This window comes from Lepidochelys kempii, chromosome 4 (genome assembly GCF_965140265.1).
Source record: "Lepidochelys kempii isolate rLepKem1 chromosome 4, rLepKem1.hap2, whole genome shotgun sequence".
Taxonomy (NCBI): domain Eukaryota; kingdom Metazoa; phylum Chordata; order Testudines; family Cheloniidae; genus Lepidochelys; species Lepidochelys kempii.
Genome location: NC_133259.1, coordinates 140,814,704 through 140,827,307, shown reverse-complemented (window position 1 = coordinate 140,827,307; position 12,604 = coordinate 140,814,704). Strand labels below are relative to the sequence as shown.

The following is a 12,604-nucleotide window of genomic DNA, read 5'->3' as shown; positions in this document are numbered from 1 at the left end:
ACACCATGAAGGCGTCCGCTCCCGCCCGCATCGTGAACGTCTCGTCCTTCGTACACTTCCAGGGCATGGTCAACATGAAGCACCTGACCGGGGAGGAGAGGACCAAAGACTTTTACCAGACCTACAGGAACACCAAGCTCATGAACGTCCTGTTCACCAAGGAGCTGGCCAGGAGGCTGCAGGGCACAGGTCAGTGTGATCCCGCCCTGGTGCCGGCAGAGGCCAGTGCCCCCAAGAGACCAGGGCCCCGTGGCCCCTCCTGAACCCTCCCACAGCTGTGTTCACGCCTCACGCCCCCCTGGATTTACGCAGCACCTTGGCAGAAAGGGAAGTGATGGCCACTGGCCCTGTGACTCAGAGGCGCTGTCCCGGGCCCGGTGGGTTGCAGCAGACAGGCCTCACGGGGGGTGGTCCCACCCAGCCCTGAATTCCCTGAGGAGGGTCCTGAGCCTAATCCCTGCCATCTAAGAGCTGCCCTGTCCTGCAGACACCCCCTGGCCCAGTTACCGCAGCTGTGGGTGCTCTGTCCCGGCTCTTGTTCCACTGGGCAGCTGCACTCACTCGACTCGCCCCAGTTGTGGGACCCGGGGGAGAAGGGGGGAGAGGGAGTCTGTGCTTGCAGCATTCCCAAATTACTCCCCAGCGATGTCAAGGGTGTGACTCCTCGAGGTAAAGAACAGATGCTGCTAGGCGTCACGGCCTCCTCGCACGTGAGCAACTCCGGGGGGGCTGTGAGCTTTGCAGGAAGATGTGTAAGCGGGGGGGGGGGGGGATTGAGGGAGTGAGAGCTTGTCTGCTTCCCAGGCTGGCTGTGCCGGGGGCTGCTCATTCCATCGTGAGCTCTGCTAGCCCTTCCGCTGCTTCCTGAGCCAGGGAGGACACCGCACCGTGGACATTTTCTAGGGCTCGGTGAGAAGCTGCCAGGGTCCCGGGGCACACCCCAGGGAGTGGGGTGGGGTTTGACTTCACAGCAATTCCCATGTGGCCCCACTGGTCCTGAGTAGCTGGTGAGGGTCTGGGGCAAGGCTGGGCTAACCAGGCAGCAGGAATTACCAGCTTTTATTTCTGTAACTTGGGTTGTTTTCACTGTCCATGTAAATTTCCAAACCTCTCTTGATGCCACAGTGAAATCAAGACCCAATGGCCAGATTTTCAAAGGTATTTTGGTGCCTAACATCCACTGAAATCAATCTCTGGGTTTCGGTTTCTTTCTGTACCCATGGGGATAACAGTGTTGCCCTTTGTGACCTGAGAAGCTAAGCAGAAGTTGGGGCTCTTGTTCGTTGTTCCAGGTCGGAGGATGAATTGGTGAGAGTCAGGGATTTCTTTGGTGCAGTCTTGTTTCTTTACAAAAGGTGTACGAAGCCCTGTTCCCCTGAACATAGAAATCAAACAGCAGGAGCCAGCGTCTGCTTGCTGCTCCAGGCCTGCCTACCGCCAGCACTCTGCGCCCAAAGAGCTGTCTCTCTGAGCTCTCGCTCATGGCCACATTACTAGTTGTCTGTTACTGTTGACTTGGCTTTCTCTTGCTGCTTCAACATGCCCTCCCTCTCTCTCACCCCCCACGCCCCCCCTTCCACCAGTCCTCTTGGGCCACATGTTTTAGCTTCTACACACCATTTCCATGTGCTTGTGTTTTGGGGGGCTACTGCTATTGTTTCAGCGACCTCCTCACAATGATTTCTTGACACCTATCCACTACGGAAGGTGGTGACCAGGCCTGGCCCATAACAAGGTATAACCGAACCAGTAGCTGTAACGCGGCCTGGTGCATGGGGGGCCTGTGAGGATCAAGGCACTGAAGATTCAGGCTGTGAGGCTTCAGATGCTACAGTGATAGCACCTGAGATAGACAGAAATTAGAACAGCCCCTGCATGATCTCAGCCCTCCTGCAGCTCTCCTGGCAAACAAGGGGGTGTTTTGTTCTGAGAGAAGACGAATACTGGGGGGCAGCATAGCGAATGGGACCGAGCAAATGGGGCACTTGTATTGACCCTCCACAACACAAGAACAAGGCAAAAGTCAATGAAACTGACAGGCAGAACATTTAAACCTGACCAAAGGCAATACTGTTACACTGTGTGTAATTAGCCTGTGGAACCCACTGCCACCCTATGTGGTTGAGACCAAGAGTTTAGCAGGGGACAGTGAAGGGTCACCTGGATAATGAGAACAATCAGAGTTACAGAATAAAGGGTGGGAACTTTTCTGCGTCAGGGCACACACGAATCTCTAACGATCAGCGGTCAGGAATTTCCCCCCAGGGCAGATTATCCTGTCACTGCCTCCTGCCTGGGTTCTTGCTCCTTGCTTTGGAGCAGCTGGTGCTGGCCACTGTCAGCAACAGGAGACCGAGTTGGATGGAGTGCAGACTTTGGCAAGTCACCTGTCTGGAGCTCATTATCCTGGGCTAACTTTCCCCCCTTCTTCTGTCCATTTGCTGGGTCTAGAAAAGGGCACTGGGTTGGACTCTCTCTCCTATAGACTCTGGGGGAACTTGCCATGGCCAAGCCCCGTGCTCCTTCAGCTCTTCCCCATGGTACTGGCCCTGGCAGCCGGCATGGCCACAATGGCGCTAAGGATTTGCAGTTTCTGATCCCCAGGCATTGTGCCCTGACTGGCATCTCTGCCCTCCCAGGCCTCTTTCAGTGCTGTGATTTTCTCCGTATCTCACAGTGCCTGATTCTCCCCTCATTTGGTGGTTTTGACCTGGGGCAGCTCCACTGATCCACACCAGTGTTAGTGAGAGGGGAACTGGGTCCATCTCCTCTTACAGCTTCACGGGCATGCCCGGAGCAGGTGAGAAACGCCCCATGTGTTCCCAGCTCTTCGGCGCTGTGAGCCCTAGCATTTCTCACCCAGCTGGGATCTGCTTTGGCTGCACTGAAATTCTGTTGCCTTGGGCCTTTCCATTGAGTCATTCGGTGTGGTGACTCCTTCCCGGGAGACAGCTGTCCCTGAGAACAAGCTGGGCATGATCTTTGCATCTTGTTCATTTCATCATGTCCTTATATCAGCCTTGCTTTCATCTGCAAACCTATCCCTCTGGCTTGGGCCTGCGTGACGCACAGTGCAGCCTCAAGGCCTGGCTCCTTGCCCCGGGGGGAGCTGTGATTACCTCTGGGTGCCCACGCTGTTCACGTGATCACATGTTAGATGGCAGAAAGTCTGTCTGATCATCCGTTCTCAGGGGCCTTTGTCACTCCAAGGCTGTCACTAACCCCCGCCCTCTCACCCTGCTGTTTAAGGCCCTTCCTGCCCCACTGTGAGCTGGCCCCTCGGTGGCAGACCTCATAGTAGCTCTCCAGGCCTACGTCCCCTGAAAGTTGGTCAGTGCCATTGGTTCCACATAGGGTGCACCTAGGGTGACCAGACAGCAAATATGAAAAATCGGGACGGGGGTGGGAGGGTAATAGGAGCCTATATACGAAAAAGACCCAAAAACCGGGACTGTCCCTATAAAATGGGGACATCTGGTCATGCTAACTGCACCTGAAGGCCACTCAGAGCCTGCAGTTGGTGCAGAATGTATTACACACTGCTTAGAATCATAGAATCATAGAATATCAGGGTTGGAAGGGACCCCAGAAGGTCATCTAGTCCAACCCCCTGCTCAAAGCAGGACCAATTCCCAGTTAAATCATCCCAGCCAGGGCTTTGTCAAGCCTGACCTTAAAAACCTCTAAGGAAGGAGATTCTACCACCTCCCTAGGTAACGCATTCCAGTGTTTCACCACCCTCTTAGTGAAAAAGTTTTTCCTAATATCCAATCTAAACCTCCCCCACTGCAACTTGAGACCATTACTCCTCGTTCTGTCATCTGCTACCATTGAGAACAGTCTAGAGCCATCCTCTTTGGAACCCCCTTTCAGGTAGTTGAAAGCAGCTATCAAATCCCCCCTCATTCTTCTCTTCTGCAGGCTAAACAATCCCAGCTCCCTCAGCCTCTCCTCATAACTCATGTGTTCCAGTCCCCTAATCATTTTTGTTGCCCTTCGCTGGACTCTCTCCAATTTATCCACATCCTTCTTGAAGTGTGGGGCCCAAAACTGGACACAGTACTCCAGATGAGGCCTCACCAATGTCGAATAGAGGGGAACGATCACGTCCCTCGATCTGCTCGCTATGCCCCTACTTATACATCCCAAAATGCCATTGGCCTTCTTGGCAACAAGGGCACACTGCTGACTCATATCCAGCTTCTCGTCCACTGTCACCCCTAGGTCCTTTTCTGCAGAACTGCTGCCTAGCCATTCGGTCCCTAGTCTGTAGCTGTGCATTGGGTTCTTCCGTCCTAAGTGCAGGACCCTGCACTTATCCTTATTGAACCTCATCAGATTCCTTTTGGCCCAATCTTCCAATTGGTCTAGGTCCTTCTGTATCCTATCCCTCCCCTCCAGCGTATCTACCACTCCACCCAGTTTAGTATCATCTGCAAATTTGCTGAGAGTGCAATCCACACCATCCTCCAGATCATTTATGAAGATATTGAATAAAACCGGCCCCAGGACCGACCCTTGGGGCACTCCACTTGATACCGGCTGCCAACTAGACATGGAGCCATTGATCACTACCCGTTGAGCCCGACAATCTAGCCAGCTTTCTACCCACCTTATAGTGCATTCATCCAGCCCATACTTCCTTAACTTGGTGACAAGAATACTATGGGAGACCGTGTCAAAAGCTTTGCTAAAGTCAAGAAACAATACATCCACTGCTTTCCCTTCATCCACAGAACCAGTAATCTCATCATAAAAGGTGATTAGATTAGTCAGGCATGACCTTCCCTTGGTGAATCCATGCTGGCTGTTCCTGATCACTTTCCTCTCATGCAAGTGCTTCAGGATTGATTCTTTGAGGACCTGCTCCATGATTTTTCCAGGAACTGAGGTGAGGCTGACTGGCCTGTAGTTCCCAGGATCTTCCTTCTTCCCTTTTTTAAAGATTGGCACTACATTAGCCTTTTTCCAGTCATCCGGGACTTCCCCGGTTCGCCACGAGTTTTCAAAGATAATGGCCAGTGGCTCTGCAATCACAGCCGCCAATTCCTTCAGCACTCTCGGATGCAACTCGTCCGGCCCCATGGACTTGTGCATGTCCAGCTTTTCTAAATAGTCCCTAACCGCCTCTATCTCCACAGAGGGCTGGCCATCTCTTCCGCATTTTGTGATGCCCAGCGCAGCAGTCTGAGAGCTGACCTTGTTAGTGAAAACAGAGGCAAAAAAAGCATTGAGTACATTAGCTTTTTCCACATCCTCTGTCACTAGGTTGCCTCCCTCATTCAGTAAGGGGCCCACACATTCCTTGGCTTTCTTCTTGTTGCCAACATACCTGAAGAAACCCTTCTTGTTACTCTTGACATCTCTGGCTAGCTGCAGCTCCAGGTGCGATTTGGCCCTCCTGATAACATTCCTACATGCCCGAGCAATATTTTTATACTCTTCCCTGGTCATATGTCCAACCTTCCACTTCTTGTAAGCTTCTTTTTTATGTTTAAGATCCGCTAGGATTTCACCATTAAGCCAAGTTGGTCGCCTGCCATATTTACTATTCTTTCGACTCATCGGGATGGTTTGTCCCTGTAACCTCAACAGGGATTCCTTGAAATACAGCCAGCTCTCCTGGACTCCTTTCCCCTTCAAGTTAGTCCCCCAGGGGATCCTGGCCATCCGTTCCCTGAGGGAGTCGAAGTCTGCTTTCCTGAAGTCCAAGGTCCGTATCCTGCTGCTTACCTTTGTTCCCTGCGTCAGGATCCTGAACTCAACCAACTCATGGTCACTGCCTCCCAGATTCCCATCCACTTTTGCTTCCCCCACTAATTCTACCCGGTTTGTGAGCAGCAGGTCAAGAAAAGCACCCCCCCTAGTTGGCTCCTCTAGCACTTGCGCCAGGAAATTGTCCCCTACGCTTTCCAAAAACTTCCTGGAGTTTGCTTCTCCCAGGGAGCAAGTGGGCCGTGTGATCTCCAGTGGCTCCCACTAGGTCTCTGGTCCTTGGTCTTGACCTGTAGGATCTGGCTACCAGGGAGTTTTTAAAAACGAAAAGGGATCCATCCAGGAAATGGAAGAAGGGGCATGTCACCAAGGAAGTTGTGATGATGCTGTCTGTGGGAGCCAGCTGAGGTCACTCAATTAGGGTGAACTGCAAATGCAACAGGGCAGACAAACCCCAAACGCTGGTGGATATTCCAATACTTAGATTTACTAAGCCAGCACAAAACGACTTCTGTAGTGCCTCCCTGGTTACTTAGAAGTCTAAACAACACAGTTCCCTTAAAGTATCCAGCCTCAGGCTTCCATCCAGACACGCATGTCAGATATGACGATGATTACTGAAAATCTTATCTCGTCATATAAAAGAAAAGGTTCTTCTGATCCCAAAGGACCAGCCACACATCCAGGTCAATATAAAACTTAGATCTTATTTCAAATACACTCTTATAGTCAATTCTTGTTAACTAAACTAAAATTTATTAAAAAAGAAAAGAAACTGAGTGTTGGTTAAAAGATCAATATACAGACAGATTTGAGTTCAGTTTCTTGAGGTCCAGATACATAGCAGAGATGAGCTTGTAGTTGCCAAAAAGTCCTTTTAGAAATAGTCCATAGGTTTTAGTCCAATGTCCATATTCAGGGTGACTCCAGCCAGTACCTGGGGATCTCAATCCTTGTGGCTTAAGGTTTCCCCCTCTTGAAACCCAGAGCAGATCTGAGATGAAGAAGGAACGTGTCCCAGGGTTTTTATACATTTCCTGCAGCCTTTTGGCCTGAGAAAACAATAGGCTTAACTTTCCTTCTCCCAAACATCACAGGATAATTTATCCATTAAACAGTTCAGATACCGGTTACCACAACCTTCAAAGAGACATATAGACAATGATACTATTTCACTCATGATTTCAACAATTTCCATCCCACCATCAACCTCAGCCTGGTCCAGTCCACACAAGAGATCCACTTCCTGGACACTACAGTGCTCATAAATAATGGTCACATAAACACCACCCTATACCGGAAACCTACTGACCGCTATTCCTACCTACATGCCTCCAGCTTTCACCCTGACCACACCACGTGATCCGTTGTCTACAGCCAAGCTCTGCGATACAACCGCATTTGCTCCAACCCCTCAGACAGAGACAAACACCTACAAGATCTCTATCAAGCATTCTTACAACTACAATACCCACCTGCTGAAGTGAAGAAACAGATTGACAGAGCCAGAAGAGTTCCCAGAAGTCACCTACTACAGGACAGGCCTAACAAAGAAAATAACAGAACGCCACTAGCCGTCACCTTCAGCCCCCAACTAAAACCCCTCCAGCGTGTTATTAAGGATCTACAACCTATCCTGAAGGACGACCCAACACTCACACAAATCTTGGGAGACAGGCCAGTCCTTGCCTACAGACAGCCCCCCAGCCTGAAGCAAATACTCACCAGCAACCACACACCACACAACAGAACCACTAACCCAGGAACCTATCCTTGCAACAAAGCCCGTTGCCAACTGTGCCCACATATCTATTCAGGGGACACCATCACAGGGCCTAATAACATCAGCCACACTATCAGAGGCTCGTTCACCTGCACATCCACCAATGTGATATATGCCATCATGTGCCAGCAATGCCCCTCTGCCATGTACATTCGTCAAACTGGACAGTCTCTACGTAAAAGAATAAATGGACACAAATCAGATGTCAAGAATTATAACATTCATAAACCAGTGGGAGAACACTTCAATCTCTCTGGTCACGTGATTACAGACATGAAAGTTGCGATATTACAACAAAAAAACTTCAAATCCAGACTCCAGCGAGAAACTGCTGAATTGGAATTCATTTGCAAATTGGATACAATTAACTTAGGCTTGAACAGAGACTGGGAGTGGCTAAGTCATTATGCAAGGTAACCTATTTCCCCTTGTTTTTTCCTACCCCCCCACCCCCCAGACGTCCTTGTTAAACCCTGGATTTGTGCTGGAAATGGCCCACCTTGATTATCATACACATTGTAAGGAGAGTGGTCACTTTAGATAAGCTATTACCAACAGGAGAGTGGGTTTGTGTGTGGGGGGGAGGGGGGGGGGGAGAAAACCTGGATTTGTGCTGGAAATGGCCCAACTTGATTATCATACACATTGTAAGGAGAGTGGTCACTTTAGATAAGCTATTACCAGCAGGAGAGTGGGGTGGGGGGAGGTATTTTTTCATGCTTTTTGTGTATAAAAAGATCTTCTACACTTTCCACAGTATGCATCCGATGAAGTAAGCTGTAGCTCACGAAAGCTTATGCTCAAATAAATTGGTTAGTCTCTAAGGTGCCACAAGTCCTCCTTTTCTTATCTCACTCAAGTATCTTCCTAAATATTAATACCCCTTTTTTGATCTTTGAATCAAAGCTTTAACACTAGAGAAGACTTGTTTGCTTACATCACAAGACCTGAGGAAACATCTACCCTTCTATCTCTAACCATGCCAGCTGCATTTCAAAGCTCTATTAATTTACATCTCTTCCTAACCTGTCTTTAAAGTTTGGCCATGGGTCATGTCAGTCTGTGAGTTAATTAACTCTTTCTGGCCCTGTGTCACCTTTCAATGAGATATTAAAAATTTTACACTCATAATGTCGCAGAAGGATACATGGGACAGCGTGAGCGTATAGGGACAGAATCAGGAAAGCCAAGGCAAGGAAGGCGTTACAACTGGCAAGGAAGGTTAGAGACAAGAAGGGGTTGTGCAAATACGTCACACAAAAAAGAAAGCACAAGGACGGAGTGGGTGCGCTGTTCAATGGAGAAGGTGAGCTGGTAACAGAAGATGATAGGAAGGCAGAGATGCTCAATGCCTACCTTGCGTCAGTCTGCTCACAAAAATGTCATCTGACCAGACAGCTAGTCAAGTTACCATAGGCAATAAAGGGGAAGGGATGCAGATCCGGAGAAGTAAAGAACCAGAGATCTTCTAACTAATTAGAATTCAAGTCAGCAGGGCTGGTGCCGTTCACGGCCGGGCACTGAAGGAATTGTCAGAAGAAATCTTGGCGCCACTGTCAATAATATTTACAAACTGATGGATGACAGGAGAGGTTCTGGAAGACTGGAGAAGGGCTGAGGTGGTGCCCATCTTTAAAAGGGGGAAAACGGAGGAGTCAGGGAACTATTGACCAGTTAGCCTGTCCTCCATACCTGGGAAGCTACGACAGCCATGTATAAAACATTCCATTTGCAAATACCTGGAGGATGAAGGGGTGATCACCAGCAGCCACCATGGATTTACCAAGAACAAATCATGCCAAACCAGCTAGATTTCCTTCTCTGACGGGGTAACTGATTTGGTGGATGGGGAAAAGGTGGTGGACATAATATACCTGGCTATTAAGGCTTTTGGCACAGTTCCACATGACATTCTAATAAGTAAGCTGGAGAAATGTGGGCTCAGCAGAGCTACCATTAGGTGGATACATAATTGGCTAAACAACCACAAACAAAGAGTAACTATTAATGGAATGATGTCAGATTAGAGGAAGGTCTCAAGTGGGGTTCCACAGGGATCTGTTCTGGGTCCAATGTTATTTAACATCTTTATTAATGACGTGGCTGTAAGTATAGAGAGCACACTGATCCAGTTTGCAGATGATACAAAGCTGGGGAGGTTGAAGACACTTTGGAGGCTAGAGCTAAAATCCAGAGAGATCTTGATAAATTGGAGAACTGGGCTATAGACAACAACATGAAATTCAGCAAAGACAAATGTGAGGTGCTACACCTAGGGAAGAAAAAACAAATGCACAAATACAGAATGGGGCAGAACTGGCTTGGCAGCAGCACGGCTGAGAAGGATCTGGGAGTCGAGGGGGGTCACAACCTCCACAGCAATGCGATGCTGTTGCAGAAAAAGCAAATGCTTAGGTTGCATTAACAGAGGCCTCGCATGCCAGTCGCAGGAGGTGACAGCAACGCTCTACTTGGCGCTGGGCAGGCCTCAGCTGAGGTTCTGGTCACCAATGTCCAGAAAGGCTGTATAGAAACTGGAAAGGGGCGAGCAACAAAGATGATCAAAGGGATGACTGCAACACAAGCCCTATGAGCAAAGGCTGAAGAAATGGGTATGTCTGTTTGGAAAAGAGGAGATTAACAGGGGACATGACAGTGGACTTCAGGTACTTGAAAGACTCCAGCCCAGCAGATTTAGATTAAATCTCAGGACAAACTTCCTCACTGTAAGAACAGGAGGACAATGGAACAGACGGCTGGGGAGGTCGTGGAATCTCCTGCACGGGAGGGTTCCAAAAGGAGGCTGGAGCCGTCTGTCTGGGATGGGTCAGACACCGCACATCTTGGCAGGGAGTTAGACTAGATGACCCCTGCAGTCCCTTCTAACTCTATGGTTCTCTGAGCTCGTCTCCCCTCCCCCATGATACCACAGTAGTCACCACCTGCAAGGTGCCCCCTGCTTTAACCTGTCTCGGTATCTGAGCTGGCCTGACCATCAGTTACTGACAAACCCTTTGTGCCTGTGTAACACCGGCAGACCCCAGTCGCCGGCGGGCGGGATTGAACCTGGGACCGCTGGAGCTTAGTGCAGGAACCTCTGCTGCAGGAGCTAAAAGCCACCTGGCTGTTGAGAGACTCATGTTCTCTCTCTCTTTAAGTGGTCTTGGTGCCACTAGTGAGGACAGAACTCCACACCCCGGAAGTGTGGGGGTTACACCTGCAGAGGTCAGGCTGCCCTGGCGTATCTCGGGCTCTTCCTGAATGCTGAGTTCAGCAAAACTCAAACTTCAGAAACCCGGGATACAGAGGCCACGGGGCCCTGGCTGCTTTACCCCACAAGCCTTTCCCAACCGAGTCTGTGCCCTTCTGAGCACACCATGCTTGTCAGGCGGCAGGCTGGGGCCTGGCCTAGGACAAGGTGCCCTTGTGGTGAGCGATCACCTGGGGGGCGAGCTGCCACTGCTCCGGGCAGCAGGGTTGGAAGCCAAGCACCCCAGAACCACTCTGGGGAAGCAGAGCCATCGGCAGCCGAGCTTGGGGGGCCAGAACGGCCCGGAGACGCCTCAATGCCTATGAGAGAGACGCAGCTCCTTTCCCCATGGCACTCCCCGCGCAGGGCTGGATGGTCTCTACTCCACTGAAGTGATTTCCCCCTGTCCCGGAAGGCCTAATCCAGAAACCATGTAGGCTGCCTGGATATCTCCCCTCCACCCCCCAGGCATGGCTCCCCCCAGCCTGCTCCCTCTGCCCACTGCTGTAGCCACTGGATGCCACCAGCTGCCCTGCCTCAGGGTTTCAGTCACTGGCATGGCACCGTGGGGACACAGCAGGGCCGACGTCCCAGTGGGGTGTAGGCAGCGGGGGGCGCTGATGGCCCTTTGGCAGAGGCTCCTGTGCCCCACAGCGTCTCCGAGGGAAGGACGGGCCAGCTGGGGTGCAGCTGTGGGCGTTCCCAGCCTGCCTCACCCTGGAAGCGTGAGAATCCCTTGAGAAGGAGCTGGGATAGCTCTTGCCTCATCTGTGCCAAACCCAGGCCCTGCCCAGTCTCTTTGCTGCCAGACAGGCCACGGCACCTGGGGCTTCTGAGTCACTCGTCCGCCTGGGCCTGTTTTATTAGCGTAAAAGAAAGCGTTCAACCCCCAGAGACTCCGAGCTGCGTCGCCAGGCTGCCCGGCCAAGTGCCCCGCGGAAGGGCTGCTCCTGCCCAGCCCTGCAGGTCTCGTGCTCGTGCCACCTGGCTGGCATGCAGAGCTGCATCCCGGCCCCGAGGGACCCCCTGCAGGTCTCGTGCTCCCCCGAACCCAGCTGTCTCTGTTCCCCAGGGCTTTCTGCTGGGGAGGTGCTGCCGGAGCCTGCCCTCAGCTCCTTCCTAGATCCTAATTACCCCCCCACCCATCATCATGTGAGGCCTGGTCACCTGACCCAACGAGCACCGGGGAGGCAGGTAGTTGGGCACAAGTGGGGCTCAGTCCAGCTCCTCGGGAAGGGGCAGGCCCCCCTGTGGCAGGTGTCCTCCCAGGCAGGGGAAAGCACGTGGGAGTGTCCGGGCTGCACCTGCTTGAGGAATAAACAGGCTCCCGGCTCTAGATCCGCGAGTACAAAACTCACCCCCGCCCCTCAGGGCTCCGGGGGTCTGACTATAAGGCCCTGCCGATGTGCTGCCCCCCGGCGTGGTTCCCAGAGCCCACGCAGTGACTGACTTTGCTCCTCCGCAGGGGTAACGGCCAATTCCCTCAACCCCGGCATCGTGAAGACACAAATCATGCGCCACTTCAACTGGCTGGTTCGCCTGCTATTCAGCATCGCCGGCATCTTCTTAATGGTGCGTGCAATGGCGGGGCAGTGGGGGGCCCAGGATGGACTCTCCCCAAAGCCCAGAAGTGTGTGGGGCCTGGAGGGCATAGGCTGCTCTGGCAGATGGCAATGGCCCTCCGGGATGGGGGCAGCATAGGGCCAGCGAGTGAATAGAGCAGACCCTCGGGGGGCAGGGCACAAGTGTCCAGTTGGCTCTGTTGTTGGCTGACTTACAGCGGGGTCCCCAAAAGCTCGGTCCGCACCTTGCCTCCGGAAGGTCTGACCCTGGGGTCTAGCTCAGTGGGGCTGGCT

At 51.8% G+C, this 12,604-nt stretch overlaps 1 protein-coding gene across 1 annotated transcript in view; it reads left to right on the top strand.

Annotated features, from left to right (window-relative positions):
- The window catches only part of LOC140910938 (retinol dehydrogenase 13-like), a 41,475-nt gene that overhangs the window by 25,170 nt on the left and 3,701 nt on the right, over nt 1-12,604 (top strand). The window contains exons 4-5 of the mRNA XM_073343128.1: nt 1-189; nt 12,214-12,320. Coding sequence (XP_073199229.1) covers nt 1-189; nt 12,214-12,320 — 296 coding nt within the window. The remainder of the gene's footprint in view (nt 190-12,213; nt 12,321-12,604) is intronic.